This window comes from Lontra canadensis, unplaced genomic scaffold, assembly GCF_010015895.1.
Source record: "Lontra canadensis isolate GAN:19392208 unplaced genomic scaffold, GSC_riverotter_1.0 scaffold46, whole genome shotgun sequence".
NCBI classification, from domain to species: Eukaryota; Metazoa; Chordata; class Mammalia; order Carnivora; family Mustelidae; genus Lontra; species Lontra canadensis.
In genome coordinates, this window is record NW_022631040.1 from 13872133 (window position 1) to 13890515 (window position 18383).

The following is an 18383-nucleotide window of genomic DNA, read 5'->3' on the forward strand; positions in this document are numbered from 1 at the left end:
CACCAGCAGGAATGTGAGACAGCGTGAGCCTGTGGACTAGGAAGGGGAAAGCGGAGCTTCGGGGAACTGGAGATACTCGGGCAGGCAGGCCTCGCTCTGGAGAACCGGGGAGGGTGTCTTGACTCGGGGCGTGGGAGAGGCTGTTCTCCCGTCTGGGCAGTGGGACAGGTGCCTGCGGTCTCGGCACGCAGTGACACAAGGCTAGCCTTGAGGGGCATATGAGCGGGAGCTCCAGCCCCAGCCCCTGCTCTTCTGACACTACGGCCCCAGCTCCTGCGGCAGCTGAGGCTTCTGTCAGCGCGCCGCCCTCCGGCGGCCGCTCCGGCGACCGTTGGTTCCGTCCGCCGTGGCCCCGCCCACCGCGGGCCGGGCCTCCGTAGGCGCCTTTACGTCATAAAAGGGGCATTGTCTGATGACGTATTTCCTTGGAGGCGTACGGTAGAGTGCCTTCGCCTGGGGAAGGCGAAGTTCACTCCCAGTGGCCGCCTCCTCCGCCGGATCTTTTCCGGGGGAGGAAGCGGTGGGAAAGTGGGCTTCGGTGCTGTTCCGAGGGGGGAACGTGGCGTCCTCTCAGTTGCCCGCTCACGATGGACTCAGTTCCTGCCACGGTGCCTTCTGTCACCGCTTCCCCCGGGGACTCGGAGCTTCTGGGACCCCTGTCGGTCCTTTACGCAGCCCTCATAGCCAGGCTACTGGAGGTGAGGCTCCCCATGCCCAGGGAGGGACCCCAGCTCCGGCAGGCGGGTAGACGAGTTGTGAGCGGAGTTGGCGCGCTGACGGGTGGAGGGAGAACTGGAGTGGGTCAGGGCCGAGGCAGGCAAGACGTTGCAGTGCTGTTTGGGGAGGCCGGGGAGAGTGATTTTAAGGTTTCGTCCCCTGTTAATTTGTTACTGATTTCTTAGATTGTAGCAGGCGCTGTGTTATTTTCCGGTAGAAAGTCACGATCTCTTGGGGTCCTTTTCTAGTGACCCCTGGCACTGTGGTGGGTTGGGGCCAGCATGGTAGCTGTGTGCTTGTAGAAGGTGGGACAGTGTTTCTTACAACTGTATTCAAGGAAGCGTTTAAAATGCAGGCACGGCGTTATGTAGAAGACGGTTACATTCAGAGCCGCGGTCTGGACCAGTTACGAGGAGCCGTCTGAGCTTACTCAGCTTTTGTTTTTATGTAACAGTAGAATAAAGATGGAAAATCTTAGAGGAGAAGCACATTATTTGGGTTATTCGCTATCATTTTGCTTTTATTTGCCTCCATACAAATTGATTTTCTCTCTAGGGTGTTCAATTTTGTGTTTTATGTGGCTTTTTAAGTTATGAGTTAACTAAGGAAAGTCTGATCCAAAGAGATTAGACGTGTCGGAGACAACATGATGTGGTAGGTCCTGTTGCAAACTGGCAGTATGTGTTCAGCTTAAATACATTTAGATTCATAATATTCAGAAATACTTGAAGCCAGACAAGAAATAAGAGGCTGCCAGTATCTTATCTCTATTGAAGCATTGGAAGCTACTGAAGAATTTTGAGGGGGGTAGTTACCTGGTCGAGGTCGGTTTAGAATTTCTGTGGATGGTTCTTTGTGACTCTTCTGTTCTAAATTCTTCATGGATTCTTGTTATTTCCAATATTTCTGTTTCAGTTAGTCGCAACATTGCCTGATGATGTTCAGCCTGGGCCTGATTTTTATGGCTTGCCATGGCAACCTGTACTTATCACCGCCTTCTTGGGAATTGGTTCATTTGCCGTCTTCTTCTGGAGAACTGTCCTTGTTGTGAGTAAATTAAATTGCACTTTGACTCATCAAGACACCAGCTATTTTATAATCGCTAGCCCTCTTGTTTCTTTTTCACTTACCAACACGAACACAAATGCTTCTGAGCTCTTCTAATCTTATGAAGTAGTTCAGTATAATCTTTGTTGGTAAAGATTTAGGTGAACAAGACAGTATGTATAATTTTAATGGGAAAACTTCCAATTTATAAATCTTAAAGTCTAAACATTAAATGTATATGTACCTACTTGGGCACATGTATAGGTTCCTAGTAGAACTGGCAAGTCTTAGAGCCATCTTGAAAAGCAGTTAAATAGTATGTATCAGAAGCCTTAAAGTTTTCTTATCCTTTTATTATCAAGCCATGTGTAATTAATCTGTCCTAGAGAAATAACCAGTCATGCATTAAAAGTTTTATATGAGTGATCAATGAAACACTATTTTTTGAGTGAAAACTTGGTGCAAACTAAATGATCTACAGTAGGGGAATTGTTAAATTATTGTACATCCATATAATAGGATACTAGGTAACTCTTGAAATTTATGTTATTTCAAAGATACAGGGGCCCAGAAAATGTTCACAATTTAATATTAAGTGGAAAAAGCAGAAATTAGGACTGTAAAATACAAACTGTATGTTGTATATATAATTATATAAAAATAGATGTGTACACAGAAAAAAATGCTACAAGAGAACAAAATAGTAAAATATATATCTAGGACCCTAGGTAGTTTTGGCAGTATTTTTCTATATGTTATCTGTTTCACAGATTTTTTGTTTTGTTTTGTTTCACATATTTTCTAACTTGATCATTTGCTATTGGACTCATAAAATGCCTTCTTATTTGGAAACACAGATTATGTAGTATCCAAAGACACACTATTAAAATTTTTATTTCTTCAGAGTCTCTTCCTGTGCAGAATTTGTCTTTTTTGCTTACTATATATGTATGCTCGTATGTACTCAGTCTTATGACTGTATTATGAATTTTTGTTTCATAGTCATCTAACATAACTGGAGAAGAAATCTTGGGTGAATGAGCTTTGCAGATGAAAAGCTTTCAGTTTCAGTTGAAGTTTAACAGTTAAAGTAGCCAAAGCATTGGATGCATGTCTTTCTAAGATTCTTTTTCTGATTTCTTAGTTTTATCAGACATACCATTGTTCGTAAGCTTTCTCTCCATGTACAAGTGATGATAAAATCACTTAAAAAGAAAGGTCATTTGCCTGGATTCCTGGGAGGAGTCCTCTGATCTCATGGGACTTTTCCTCAGATGGAAGGGGAAAGGGAAGATAGAAAGGATGAGTGGAAGGGGAAAAGGTGAAAACGTTTTTTCATTTCCCACTCTTGTTTCTCCCATCTTAAAAATCCCAACACCTGTGTACATTTTCACAGGATGATGCAGCTTTTATGTCCTAACTGCTGTTTCTCAACCTCAGCAGTTGACTTTGGAACCTTGGTCCCTGCTCTCATTTGCCTGCTTCTTGCTTCTTCCTACCTCCTCCCGCCTACTGATGTGGGTGAAAGGAGGACTTACTGTCTCATTAACAAGGCTGTGACATTAGAAAAACAGTCATTTCTTTCCATGTTGGAACTCTGAATGCTTTTTCCAATAACAACATTATTACACATGCTGTTGGATATTGTAATAATAATGAGATACCATGGATGATTTATGGACTGATCTGAGTATTTCATTACCATTTATAACTTTTGAAAGTGGAAATAAATTCTGGGTTACAAAGACTTTCAATGATGCAATTTTTAAAAAAATTGAGTACTGCTTAGTTTTGTTTTTTTTTTTTTTTTTAATAAGATTTTATGTGTGAGAGAGAGAGAGTGCAAACTAGGGAAGAGGGGCAGAGGGAGCAGCAGACTCCCTACTGAGCAGGGAGCCCGACTTGGGGGCTTGATCCCAGGACCCTGAGATCATGATTTGAGCTGAAGGCAGACACAACCAACTGAGCCCCCCAGGTGCCCCCTGCTTGGATTTTGCAACCCTGTAATTCAGTGCTGTCTTTAGAGAGGATTTAGAGGTTAGTTAGTTGTCATTTCTCTTGTTGCTTGTGCCTTTTCCTCTAGCAGCCTTCTTTCCTTTTCAGGTTGATGACCACTGTGTTTAGGGCTTTTGAGAAAATCAGATGACCTAGCGTAATTTTTAGATCTCTAAATTCAGCCAGTTGCTGACTTGTAATACGACTTCACAGATGTTTTCTGGTGAGGGAGAGAGACATATCTTAGTACAAAGATTATGCCTTTAATTTTGTTTCCTGAAAGTGTCTTTGAATGATCATTGTTTCTCGACTTCATTCTCACTATTTGGGGTTGTCAAATAAATGATTTGGGGTAAAAGAAGCATTGATATATTTAATATGAAAATATCCATTTCCATTATTAAAATTAAGTGCTTAATAAGATTGGTGCTCATTTAATACATAAACATATCTTTATTTGCAAAATGATGTATTCACTTTAGTGCTTCTACCAGAAATTGTGAGGCATCCCTACCAATTACATTTGAAATGCTTTTTTAAAAAATATTTTTTTATTATTTTTTAAGATTTTATTTATTTGTTAGAGATAGCATGAGAGGTCACGAGCGGGGGATGGGGTAGTGAAAGAAGCAGACTCCCTGCTGAGCAAGGAGCCTGGTGTGGTACTTGAACCCAGAACCCTGGGATCATGACCTGAGCTGAAGGCAGATGCTTAACTGGACTGAGGCACTGAGGCACCCCACATTTGAAATGCTTTTTAATCTTTTCTTATTTTTTAATTCTATGGATTATTACAGTGAACCAAACTGTTTACTAAATTTTCATTTTGTTATGATTTGACTATTGTAGATAATATTTTCATAATATTGAAATACTGTAAGATTTCTGTTATTAAAATGTTTTGACATCTAATTTAATTTTATTTTTCTTCTAGGTAAAGAGTAGAGTATATCAAGGTAAATACTTAGGCTTATTCTGTTGTTTGTACTCTTCCCTCAGTACTAGTGTTTGATATGAGTTTTATGTAAGCTAGAAATAGATACGGTGACTTCTGATGTCTGATTGACTTACTCACTCCTGAACATTTTATTAATCCTAGTTGCTAGCTTGGATGACAGAGTGTAGATAGTGATGCTACCAACTGAGATAGGAGGTGAAGTGGAACAAATTGTGGGAGGAGGAAGATGATTAGTTTGATTTGGGGCAGATTGGCTTTGTTGACTTACTGCAAATTTATTGCATATGAACAGTGTTCCTGAGCTAATGGTTTGATCAATACAGTAAATATTTAAGTATATAATTTGGGGAATAGAGATGTAAATCAGTGTGCTTGTATTTTTTGTCTTTTTCTTTTTGCAAATGACATATATTTGAATGATCACAGTTTCAGAGAAGAAAGGTACACCATGAAGGGAAGGATATCAAGCTAAAAATACTTTATTATATTTCCTATTTTTGAAATAAATTGGAATCTCACTGAAGGAAGGGTCCTTATTATATTTTTCTTATTTTATGTATTTATTTATTTTAAGATTTTATTTATTTGAGAGAGAGAGAGATTGAGAGAATGAGCTGGGGGAAGGACAGAGGAAGAAACAGGCTCTCTTTCTGAGCAGGAAACCTGATGGGGTTCTAGGATCACGACCCAAGCAGAAGGCAGACACTCAACTGACTGAGCCACCCAGGCACCCCTGTTTTCCTTATTTTAGTAGTATTTTTACACCGTTATTTGCCATGAACTGCAGGTTACTTTCTCAAAAGCGTAATAGTTATGTTAAGAAGTTCTTTTCCTCATAGTGCTAGGTAATGTGCTGCTAATACATTGGGTTATTTAGTTTTACTTAGTTCTCATAATAATCTTATGGATTTCCTCTCCCCTTTAGTTACTGAACAGCAGATTGCTGCAAAGGTGAAGAATATCATGAAAGAAAACGCAGAACTTGTACAAAAGTTGTCAAATTACGAACAGAAGGTATAATCATTCTTTCAATATTTTCCCCTCATGATTCCAGGTTGAATTATTTCCTCCTCTGTTATGGTGCAGTTATTATGGTATTTTAAAATTTCATTATTTCCTATGAGCCATCCAGATCTGAAGTAATCATCGTATGTGTAAAGTACATCTTTCTTCTCTAAGGGGTTACCTACTCAGATAAGTTTTGATACCCCTGTGATTTATAGTTCTGAATTCTGTGTGCTTTATTTTAAATAGATTAAGGAGTCAAAGAAACATGTTCAAGAGACTAAGAAACAAAATATGATTCTGTCTGACGAAGCAATTAAATATAAGGTAAAAATCCTTTCTCTTTTTGAGATTACATTCTAAAAACAAAAGAAAAATAGTGAGTAGTTACTATTAATTTTAATGTCTCTTTTAATAGGATACAATCAAGAAACTTGAAGAAACTAATGAAATTCTGGATGATACAGCTAAAAATCTGCGTGTTATGTTAGAATCCGAGAGGGAACAGAATGTCAAGAATCAGGACTTGGTAAGGGTTTATTACAAATCGTTAACTGTAATTTAGCTTTCAAACTGTTTTGTAGATAGGGTGGAATGAACTCTGCATTTTCCCAGGGTGTAACCAAAGGAGGATTGGGAGACAGGGAAGTTGAACCAATATCCATCTGTCTTCATGGAATCTTAAATGCTAATACCACAAGCTGTTATTTTCATGGTCCTCGGAAATATTTTTGTCCTCAGCCCTGGACAATTTCTGTATTGCTTGGCTCTGCCATCTGAAACATGTAGCGCAACTAAGAAACCGTAGCCCTGTTGAACAGTTCTAGTACTTTGTTTTGTTTTGCATGATTCCTTTTAAAAACAAGCCTTTTAGAACCGTTTAAGAACTACCGGAAGTTTCAGAGTTCGCATATGTTGCACACCCAGCTGAGCTTGTGACCTGGCTGACCAGGTATTTGCCAGGTTTCTCTACTCTCAGTAGACCCATTCCCACTCTTAGTGTACTGTTCACTTCTGAAGGAAGTACCCATGCCCAGCCTGGGATGAAAAAAGTGAAGTATTTGTTCCACCTCCTTAGGAGGCAGTACCTTGACAGATTATCTGGAATTCTTCCATAAGTGAGATTTGTCTCTCTGTCCTCAAGTCCAACCATTTTTAGTTCAGGCAAGAGAATTTTTAAGGTGACCTTGGGGATTTTTTTTTTTCTCTGCCAGTTGATTTCAACTGGACTACTTGAACATTTCTTTTCCTTTCTTTTTTTTTTTTTTTCTCCCTGCTTTTTTTCACCTTTTTGTCTGGTCATCTACCTACCACATTAGCTCATAGCAAGGAAGGTCGTAGATGCACGCAGTTAGGGCTCCAGTTATTTTTTTCTTACCTCTTTACAGTCTTGACTTTTCTCCCCAGCTAACACTGAATCACCTGCTTTTACCTGATATGTAGGCGATGGCTCTGGGATAGCGTTTCATCTTTTTAGCACATATCCTACTGTTTATACTAAAATCCTAATACATTTTTTGTGTTCTTCCACATGGCAGATATCAGAAAGCAAGAAATCTATAGAGAGGCTAAAGGATGTCATTTCAGTGAATGCCTCAGAATTTTCAGAGGTAAAGCTGCCTTTAATTCTGCAAGATGTTAATAAAGTGTCTTAGTTTTGTTGAGGAGCAAACATTTGATATGTGCTAGAATTTGCAATAAATGAAAACTATATGATGTCTAATTGGGAAAGTGTAATACCCCTCCTTTGGAATTAACTCACTAATAGGAGTGTTTTGCATTAGGTTCAGATTGCGCTTAATGAAGCCAAACTTAGTGAAGAGAAGGTGAAGTCTGAGTGCCATCGGATTAAAGAGGAAAATGCTAAGCTTAAGAAGAAGAAAGAACAGGTAAAGAAAAGTTAATGTCCTAGATTATGTGGATGAAGGGACTGGGTATCATTATCCCTTGAGTATCTTTTCTCAGATCTGTTTTTAAGGAAATGAAATATGTATGCAGAATTTTATTCTTAGATATGCAAAGTTTAAGCTTCCAAAATTGAGTGCATGTATATATCCTCCATCTGTTCTAGATTTTCTGTTCTTATCTATAATTTCTTATAGCTGTCAGAGTGTTTTTAGTCTTTGTCTTGTCAAATACCAACCAATTATTAATTTGAATAGCCTCAGTGGGATGACGGATTTGCTTCTTGACCAAAGAATTATGAATTTTAACCCTTTTTTGAGCAATTACTGCTTCACTGAAAAAAGGAAGGTTACATGATCTGGAGTGTGGACATGGGAGACAGTGAAATGTGTTCTGTTCCTGTGAAAGTGAATTATTTGAATGGGCTGCAGTTTTCTGCAGTAACTGGGTTGACTTCCTCGACAGCTCTCATCTCATGTGCTTGCTGCAGCTATGAGGGTAGGAGCCACTCTCCCCTCTCCCATCACGAAGGCCTCAGTCCATAGTGACAGGCCAAAGAATAGCATGGCTCCCTGCTTCCCTGTCTCATTCATATATTCCTGATGTGTCCAGTGCAAGAGCCCTAGCCTTTGGAAATTCATGTGTTTTAACTTTTCAGTTGCAGCAAGAAATCAAAGACTGGAGCAAATCACATGCTGAGCTCAGTGACCAAATCAAAGCATTTGAGAAATCTCAGAAAAATTTGGAAGTAGCTCTTACTCACAAAGATGATAATATTAATGTAAGTTTATTCTCTTGACTACATGCTTAATCCTCATGAAATCTATTTGAGAAGCTCTTTCTAATGTCCCTTTGCTTCTTTTCTAGGCTTTGACTAACTGCATTACCCAGCTGAATCTGTTAGATTGTGAATCTGAATCTGCAGGTCACAGTAAAGGAGGAAGTGAGTTAGATGAATTAGCAAATGGAGAAGTGGGAGGTAAGCTTGGTTTCAGGGAGGTTGGACCTCTTTTTGTGTTCCTGTCTTTAAGTACACTGATGCTCCTTTTGGCTGACTAACTTCCTCTTTTTTTTTTTTTTTTTAAACGATGTATTTATTTTAGAAAGAGCAGGGGCCAGGGGAGAGGGAGAGAATCTCAAGCAGGCTCCCCACTGAGCAAGGAGTCCAATGCAGAGCTTGATCTCAGAACCCCAAGATCATGATGGGAACTGAAATCAAGAGTCAGATGCTTAACTGACTGAGCTACCCAGGTGCCCCTGACTAGCTGCTGCTGCCTTTTTTTTTTCCTAAGATTGATTATATACTTATTTATTTATTTATCTATCTCAGAGAGAGGGAGCACAGGCAGCCAGATTGTCAGACAGAGGGAGAAGCAGGCTCCCTGCCAAGCAAGGACCCCGATTTGGGACTCCATCCCAGGACACTGGGATCGTGACCTAAGCCGAAGGCAGCCACTTAACCGACTGAGCCACCCAGCTGTCCCCTGATTAACTTAAGTGTTAAGGGTTGTAGATGCCTATCACTGGGCTTAGAAACACCTCTTTGCGCACTGGGCAGAAGTGGGTTGCAGGGCTGTGGTATAGCAGTGGGTGTGCAATGAACCTAGACTCTGCTTTTCCATACTACTGAGGACTGTTTCCACTAGAGGGAGAGCAGCAGAGCTGTGACTTAGACCTGTAAGTGTGAACACTGTTCAGTAGGAGAAATTTATGTCTCATTGCTGTGGGGATGACCTTTGAATTTAGGGCTCATCATCTCTGTAGCTCTACAGTTTTAAGGCCCACAACCGATTTCAAGAGTACTGAAGTCGGGGGAGCCATAAACTAATGAAGGCCGTGAGAGTGGAGCTGAAGGGTAGCAGTGTTTACTGATGAAGGACGTTTCTGGACATGTTTTTCAAATCGGATATTGCTTTCACAGTGGGCATTTTCAACCATGCCTGGTAGCAGATTCAAGGGGAGAATGGAAGAGGAAGTCTGTCTAAATAAGACACATGACCAGGTGGACACAGATCTGAACAAGAAGAAATAGCTTTAGTTCACACATCCCTTCTGGTTTGAGAATGGCACAGATAACACTTTTGATGTACAAACTGGGAATTCGCTTTTTGAATTTGCAATTCTCTTAAAAGTCATGGAGCCTAATTAGTTCTCTTGGTAGATTTGTTTTTCCTTTGAATATTTGAACATAATTATAATTGTTTATTTTTGGAGAAATCAAGAAAATACAGTTAAAAAGCAAAGGAGGAAAAGGCAATTAAAGCTTTTTGTATTTTAGGTGACCAGAGTGAGAAAGTGAAAAATCAAATTAAGCAGATGATGGACATTTCTCGGGTATGAGCTTTTCTGTGGAGTACTGTAAGTGCCTGTGAATTCTCATTGTGCCTCCCTTCTAAGGATAGTTCTCTCTGTTGGAATTTTTAGACACAAACTGCAATTTCAGTAGTTGAAGAGGATCTAAAACTTCTACAAGTTAAGCTTAGAGCCTCGATGTCTACTAAATGTAACCTGGAAGGTAGGCTGCTTGCTGAGAAGAAAGTGCTGAGTTTCTAACTCCTTCCAGCCCCCCTGCCCCACCAGTTTGTGAGCCCTGTGCACACACCCAGCTTAACCGTTTTATCTCTCCAGACCAAATAAAGAAATTAGAAGATGACCGCCATTCACTGCAGTCAGCCAAAGCCATCCTGGAGGATGAATGCCAAACCCTGAGGCAGAAAGTAGAGATTCTGAATGAGCTGTACCAGCAGAAGGAGATGGCGCTGCAAAAGTAAGATAATCGTGCCTAGTCGTTAGCCGTCTCGCCGTGTAAGTGAACGTGTGCATTACCGGACTGCAGGTTGTTTGACAGGGAGTGGTTTACTGGTGCAGTGGTCTTGCTGTGGCATGTGCTTTGTGAAGACCCAGTCCCTCTCGTGCTCTGCCATGTACTTTACTTTCTTTGTGGCATTTTAAGTAAGTGTGATTTGTCCTGTGTCTGTTCTATTGCTCTTTTTTTTTATGATTTTATTTATTTGAGAGCAAGGGAGAAAGAGCAAGCATGGGGGTGTAGGGTCAGAGGGAGAAGCAGACTCCCCACCAAATAGGGAACCTGATGTGCGGGACTCCATCCAGGGACTCCAGGATTGTGATCTGAGCTGAAGGCAGCTGCTTAACCAGCTGAGCCGCCCAGGCACCCCTAGTCTACTACTTCTTAATACAGCCTTTGAGAATCCTGAGTGATTTGTAGGACACGATGTTTAGTAGAATAAACACTCCAAAAATTTAGTTATTTGAAGGTATCCTAAGTTGGAGTTAGTCAAATGCTCAGGTTAAACGTTACATACTGGAATTGTGGTGAGGGTGTTTGGAGTTTTAAATGTAGACGTACCTGTTCCGTGTGTATATTTAGGTATTAATATCTTGAAATCTCCATCTCAAATCTGGAATTAGGTGTGTTTCTTGAAAGATAGACTTTTGGAGTTCATTTTAAGTTTTTTTCCTCCACAAAATTACTAGAATTCTCTAAAAATAGATATATGGCGGCCTCTGAGAAGGCTTATTCTGCTGAGCAAAGTTTCTCTTTTTTAAATGCTCAGGCTGCTATTGCCTGGTGCCATGAAACATCGAAAGCAGACCACTGATGTTTTCTCGGATTCTTTGCTCACCATGCAGTCAGTTTAGATTTTCTAGATTTTGTTCAGGCCAGCTCTAAATACCTGGCCTGTTTTCAGAGAAATATTCCTAATTTCATTACCTTTTTTTTTTTTTTTTAAAGAGTATTTCTTTGCCACCAAAAATACTCTTAATTTCCTAAATGACGGTTGTTTTTCTTCATGATAGTCATTGTGGCACTGGTTTATTTGGTCCGTCGAGCATATCTGGTTTGTACCGTGCTTTCCATCCCCAGAGCCTGGGTTAGTTCAGGTCCACATCCTCTTTCCTGCCAGTCCCTGACGGGACCTCTCATCACCTGCCCTTTCTCATATCCCCCTTCCAGGCTCTTATTCATTCTCAGTCTCGAGTGAACTCGCTTAAAACGCAGGTCCCTGCATGGCCTCGAGTGCTTAAAATCTGTCAGGAGTGCTCCATTCTCTTCTGGATCAGTTCTAGACTCTTGCGCAGGCACACAGGACACTTCCTCAGTTGTCTGGAGCTGCTTCTCCAGGTGCATTTTCTGCAGCAACTTCTGATGCTTTCCGACCTGCAACCACACTGAACACAGTTCCTCATGCCACTCTGAGCCTCATTGTCACTATGTATGCTGCTTTCTCTGCAGAAAAATACCCTTTTACAGTTTCTCCACCTGGCAGTCTCTGCCCATTGAAACGTTTATGTTTCTTAAAATCTTTTCTGGAGTCTGTTGTGGCGTAAATAGGTATGTAGCTATAGAGACTGGGTGAGTGCACATTTTTTCTATGTAACTCCTCAACACACACACACACACACACACACACACACACACAGAGAGGTTTAAATCTACGTGTGACTGGGACACCAAGCTGGCTCACTTGGTAGAGCATGGGACTCTTGATCTCAGGGTTGTGAGTTCAGGCCACATGTTGGGTGTACAGATTACGTAAAAATAAAAAAAATAAATAAATGAAAGTAAAATAAAATAAATCTACCTGTTACTGTTTGCTTTCTGTTTGATGGGTCTGTTCTGTGTTCCTGTTTCTTCCTTCTTTCTGTCCTTTGGATTGTTGGAGTATTTTTCATAATTCTGCTTTTGTGCTCTTTAAGGCTTGGTAGTTAGAGGTTGCTCTTTCTCTCCTCCTATGCTTACCCTAAAGACCATAACACGGGTCCTGAACTTGTTACAGTGTGATAGACATGAGTAAGTGTGCCTCTTTCTGGGCTTTAGCTCCCGTCTGAGGTAGATGCTATTCGAATGACATTGTCATTCCCTCTACACCTAAACTCCAGAGACGTTTCAGTGTCGTACTGCATCGCGGTCCGGCCAGCGTTCATTCTGCTGACACACACTTGCATAGTTCCTGTAGCTCTTCCTCCTCGCCCACGTCTGTAGTTTTTCACTGTGGGTCTCTTTCAGTCTCCTCGAAGGCCATCCTTTAGTGACAGATAGGATCAGTTGATCTTGTGATAACATCTTTCTAAGGATTGTTCTGCTGGCTGTGAGATGCTTGCAGTTACTTAATTTCATTACTTTGAAAGTAACCAGTTACTTTCTGGTTTTGTAGTTCCTTTGAGGAGTCCAGTATCCATTGTCTTCCCTCCTCAGTGTCTCACCGCTGCCCTTGGAGCCTTCAGTCATCCTTTCTGGTTCTTCAGCAGTGTTAGTGGGAGGTGTTCAGGTGTGAGGGTGTGTGTGTGCATTTTTTGTTTCTCCGCTCTCTCCCCATCTTGTTTGTATTTATGCTGCTTGGGGTCATTGGCACCTCTTGGTTTTGGGGATCTTGCTTTGTATATTGATTCTGCTTTAATCTCTCTTCTTTGTAAGATTCAATTTAAATTTTTTTTATATTTCCCCTGTGTCTCCTACATTCTTACCTGATTTGCTGCATTCTGAATGGCGTTTTTTCTGACCTGTCTCATGTGCTAAGGTCTCACTTCTCTTTGTCAAGTCAGCTGCTAAAATCATTCATTGAGGGCTTTTTAATTAAAATCTATTTGTTTGAGAGCATGCACGCACATGTACTCATGCACAGGGGCAGAGGGGGCGAGGGAGGGTAGAAAATCTAAAGCAGAGTCCTCTCTGAGTGAGGCACCTGATGTGGGACTCGACACTATGAGCCTGAGATCATGACCTGAGCCGAAATCAAGAGTCAGGCACTTAACCAACAGAGCCACCCAGGAGCCCCTATTAATAATTCATTTTTTTTTTAAGATCTTATTTATTTATTTGACAGACAGAGATCACAACAGGCAGAGAGTCAGGCAAAGAGAGAGGAGAAAGCAGGCTCCCTGCGGAGCAGAGAACCCGACGCGGGACTCAATTCCAGGACCCTGGGATCATGACCTGAGCCAAACGCAGAGGCTTTAACCCACCGAGCCACCCAGGCGCCCCCTATTAATAATTCTTAATTTCAGTTACTATGGTTCAATTTTACAGATCTGCTAAAATTTATAATTTTGACTTTTACTTCTTTGATTATATAAGCATAATTATTTTAAAGTCTATAAAGATTCAGCTATGGGTCCATCCCTCTTGGTTTTTAGATTTGATCTCAGTGTTTTGTGGAGTGCCTGGTCAGTTTTGACTTAGTGGCAGAAATTGTCTATAATAACCGTAGAGAAAACTAGAGGTCTAGGATGATGTTATTTTCCTACGGAAAAGATTTGAGTTTATTTGTAGCATGAGATTGTTACTTTAATCCAGTCAGCAATTTACGTCGTTTAAAATTGGCCTTGTCCCTTTAGAGGACACTGTGTTGCCTGTTTGCACAGCTCTTTCTAGTCCAAACCCAAAGCCTCGGATTTTGATTGGAGGTCCCCTTCATTGGCGACCTTGAACTCCATTTTTCTTTGAACCCGGATCTGGTGAAAGTTCTTCTCAGTCTCCTTATGTCTCCATGGTCTTCAGTGCATGGAATGAACCTGGGAGAAAGGTGGCTTCAGATGCCAGGCTTTCTTGTAATTCTGAGATTTCTTTTTCCCCTGGAGCTTGGCCTCATATATTAACTTGTCAACTAATATATTAAGTCTCTAATGTTTCAGGCAGAGTCTTTTTATTTTTGTCTGATGTTCTAATTGTTTTCAGTATTCTCAGACCAGCTTATTCATTACCAGGAAAAAAATTCTGATTGATCTTTCCTTCAAGACCCCCCATTTCTCACCTTTCTTCCTAAGCCAGAGTCAGGGATTTTTCTGTTCTTATGTGTATCTTTCACATATACAACTATGAGCTCTGTTAGTGCAGGGATAGTACTTTGCCAGTACTTTTATCTTAGCATCTCAGGAAGTAGCCAGTATAGTGTAGCCATTCATAAAATACTTTGCTGAGAATTGAATGGGCAGTTATAAAAGAATACATAAACTTTTTTTTCCTTGTTAAACCTTTTAACCATATAGCTCTTCTCATTTTGCTCTGATTCATAGAAATTTAAATTTCAAGTTAAGGGTCTTCTGAATTAGACTTGTAGCCAAAGATGTACAAGGGTAACAAAATAGCATTTTTCAACCCATAAACGTTCCCATTGCAATTGATTTATTTTAGATGGGCATCTGGAGGTTGAAGGTTAATTGGGTCAAAACCAGTTTCCAGTAGGTAAGACCCTGATTATGGAATAGCTGGGATTCTTTTTCTGTTTTATTTTGAAGATTTTTATTTATTTGACAGAAAGATAACAAGTAGGCAGAGAGGCAGGCAGAGAGAGAGGGGGAAGCAGGCTCCCTGCTAAGCAGAGAGCCCAATGTGGGGCTCGATCCCAGGACCCTGAGATCATGACGAGAGCCCAAGGCCAGAGGCTCAACCCACTGTGCCACCCAGGTGCCCCTTTTTCTGTTTTATTCACTAGACATTGCTAATTCTGAGATTTTTCTTTCTTGAATCATCATGCCACTGAAATAGGTAGTAGGAGTCCCATATCTGAAGCACAGGAATGTTCTGTGGTTGGTTAACTACACAGTTTAGAAGCTAGAAGACTCTTTTAGAAGGCTCTTTCTTTCTCTGGCTATTTTATTGCAGTACCCATCTTGGATTGAGAGGCAGTCCTTCCATGGTAGAACAAGGGAAGTAATTACAGGTTTTCCTCTGGTAGAAAGAAGAGAAGTAATTACCCCTTGCTTAGGCCTGAGAAGCTTAATGGTGTGAAGTCGATCAGCCAGGGCCTTACACAGTCAAGTAAAATGTCCTTTCACTGTGTTAAGCGCAAGGAACTAGTCGGTGGGCATAGAGTGACATTTGCTAAACTAGTTTCTAGTGTGTCAAGAATTACAAGAAGTTAAAAAATGCAGGTGATTTGCTGACAGGCCAGAGATGGATTTTTATCCTGGAGTGGCAAGTTTGAATTCTTCCGTGACTCTGTATGTCTGTGCATTTTAGAGGGGAGGGGGGGTGATGTTTGAGTAGAGGCATTCGGGCAGACTGCTGGGAAGACAGAAACCCGTCTGACTGACAGCCAATTTTGTCTTAGGAAACTGAGTCAGGAAGAGTACGAGCGGCAGGAGAGAGAGCAGCGGCTGTCAGCTGCTGACGAGAAGGCGCTCCTGGCTGCGGAAGAAGTGAAAACTTACAAGTGAGTTCAGCTTCGAGCGTGGGGTCGGTGCCGGGGGCGGCTGTTGGCATCTTTAAAAACCGTGTTACATTGTGTAGAACAAAACAGCAGAGAACATAAATAAATGGTCACAGGATGTGAATAGTTAATTCCCATGAGAAAAAATGCATTTTAAGTTAACGAAGGGAAGAGTGTCACGTTAGCAGCCATTGCCGTATACCCACCCTGTGCGGGCAAGACCTTCAGGGAGCTTGGTTCGTGCTGGGCGGTTCTGTGTGTTGGAGGAATTCTTTCAGGGAGCCCGCTTGCTGTAGTGCTGTATCCGGAATCATTACAGCCCTTGTGCCACAGAGCTGTAGCCACAGCTCTGGGCAAGTCTCTGTGGCTGTCATTAAAGGAAGAAAAAGCTTTGTGGAGGAAGATTGTCGTAGGAGGATTGCTTGAGAGTGTTGAAGAACAGTCCAGAAAATTACAGTGTGTCAACTCAGGCTCTCCTGCCATGTAAATAATAAGGAAATTAGGTCGTCTTAGTTTTGATCGTGTTCCTCTCTGATCGTGACCATGTGAGTGTTTCTGCGAGGGAGCGCGGGTGTCGCAGTAAGGGGCGAGTGGTGAGATGGTTTCAGATTTTCTTGAGTTGCACTTTAGCTGAGCAAAGCCACTGTGATTCTTAGGCGCAGAATTGAAGAGATGGAAGAGGAACTGCTGAAGACCGAGCGCTCGTTCAAAACCCAGGTAATTCTCCTCCCTGCGGCTGTGGGTTCCTCGGGGTCTGAGACAGACGCTGGCCGTGGCCGCGGCGCCCGGTCCCCACGTGCAGTTGTCCACGTGTTGTCTTTCAGATTGCTACTCATGAGAAGAAAGCTCATGATAACTGGGTAAGTTTTTTTTCCTTTCCTTTACTTCGTGTCTGGCGTGCCAGCACTGATTAGGGTCTCTTTGTCCCGTAGCTCAAAGCCCGTGCTGCAGAAAGAGCTATCACTGAGGAGAAAAGGGAAGCCGCCAACTTGAGACACAAGTACGTGATGTGGAATTCCGGTTTCTCGGCGCGTTCTCGGGTTTCCAGAGGCAGTGCTGCTTGGTATCTCGTAAGGAATGGAGGTTGTCTTTTCTCTGTATTCAAGGTTACTGGAATTATCCCAGAAGATGGCAGCGCTGCAAGAAGAGCCTGTGATTGTGAAGCCGAGGCCTGGCAGGCCCAACACCCAGAACCCTCCATGGAGAGGTGGGCTGCACTTTGGGGGCAGCGCCTGAGGCTGTGTGCGGAGTGTGTGTGCATTACGTTCTGGTTCTGTGTGTCTTCATTCCGATGAACTTACTAAAGGGAAGAAAGGTTGCCTCAGGGTGCTAACAGTTCACTGTCGTCTTCAGGCCCTCTAAGCCAGAATGGCTCTTTCGGTCCATCTCCTGTGAGTGGCGGGGAGTGCTCCCCTCCACCGACGGCTGACCCGCCGGCGAGGCCTCTGTCTGCTACGCTTAATCGAAGAGAGATGCCGAGAGGTGAATTTGGTGAGCGTTCACATTTTACCTTGTAGTAAACGGTTTCTAGAGGATTACCCCCCCTTTTATTTAAGATTTTTTTAAAATTTAAATTTAGTTAATTAACATATAATGTATTATTGGTTTCAGAGGTAGAGTTAAGTGATTCATCAGTCTTCTATAACACCCAGTGCTCATTCCATCATGTGTCCTCCTTAATGCCCATCACCCACTTTACCCATTCCCCCACCCCGCTTCCCCCCAGCAACCCTCAGTTTGTTTCCTGTCAAGAGTCTCTTATGGTTTATCTTGAGAATTCTAATGCAAACAATGTTTTTAGAATTTGGGTCTGTCCAGTATAGGGAAGAAAATGTCAGTTTGTTTTGGTGTGTAGTCTGCTGCAAGATCTGCTTTAGAACAGAAAGCATTGTTACTAATATTACTGTAACATATATGAAGTATTATAAAATAAATACATAAAATGCATTTGTAAGTAAGAAAATATAATTGTTACTGTTTGCTTTTTACTTTTTTACTGTGAAGTAAAAATATGGCGTTCCTCTCAAATATTATTAAAGTAGCTTCAAGACTATATAATTACTGGAACATATGCTCATTTCTCATTAATACACAGTGCTGTGAGTCTGTTTCTAACCAAAGACATGTCTGTAATACTTGTTGAGGTGTGGAAGTCAGATCATACAGACTGAAAACATCAGCCTGTACAACTGTATCAGGCCTGTCACTCAAAGCACCAGCTCGTGCCATTAACATGCAGGTTTTATTGCTGATCTTTGAATCCATCAGTTCTTATTTTAATTCTTTTTTTTTTTTTTTAAAGATTTTATTTATTTATTTGACATTTAGAGAGAGAGCACAAGCAGGGGGAGCAGCAGAGGGAGAGGGAGAAGCAGACTCTAGCTGAGCAGGGAACTTGATGTGGGACTCGATTCCAGGATCATGACCTATGCTAAAGGCAGACGCTTAACCAGTGGAGCCACCCAGGCACCCTTCTTGTTTTAATTCTTAAGCTTTGTGCCTAAGTTGGGATTTCCCCTTATGTATTAGGAGAGCCATTTTTAATGTTGCTTTCTAGGTAGAGTTGAACCCTGACCTGTCCATAA

General features: G+C 41.6%; 1 protein-coding gene across 4 annotated transcripts in view; it reads left to right on the forward strand.

The window, feature by feature from the left end:
- Positions 1-18383, forward strand: part of MIA3 (MIA SH3 domain ER export factor 3) — a 55351-nt gene that overhangs the window by 32950 nt on the left and 4018 nt on the right. For 2 of the 4 annotated variants that reach the window (XM_032872972.1, XM_032872973.1), the window contains exons 1-19: positions 575-698; positions 1633-1764; positions 4694-4715; positions 5643-5731; positions 5972-6049; positions 6141-6251; positions 7261-7332; positions 7507-7611; positions 8286-8408; positions 8495-8606; positions 9906-9961; positions 10052-10142; positions 10256-10394; positions 15700-15801; positions 16455-16515; positions 16623-16658; positions 16731-16798; positions 16905-17005; positions 17152-17289. In XM_032872972.1, coding sequence (XP_032728863.1) covers positions 588-698; positions 1633-1764; positions 4694-4715; positions 5643-5731; positions 5972-6049; positions 6141-6251; positions 7261-7332; positions 7507-7611; positions 8286-8408; positions 8495-8606; positions 9906-9961; positions 10052-10142; positions 10256-10394; positions 15700-15801; positions 16455-16515; positions 16623-16658; positions 16731-16798; positions 16905-17005; positions 17152-17289 — 1747 coding nt within the window. In that variant the 5' untranslated portion in view covers positions 575-587. Of the gene's footprint in view, positions 1-574; positions 699-1632; positions 1765-4693; positions 4716-5642; positions 5732-5971; positions 6050-6140; positions 6252-7260; positions 7333-7506; positions 7612-8285; positions 8409-8494; positions 8607-9905; positions 9962-10051; positions 10143-10255; positions 10395-15699; positions 15802-16454; positions 16516-16622; positions 16659-16730; positions 16799-16904; positions 17006-17151; positions 17290-18383 lie in introns of those variants that run through there. The other 2 variants (XM_032872970.1, XM_032872971.1) reach the window with 1 other exon arrangement.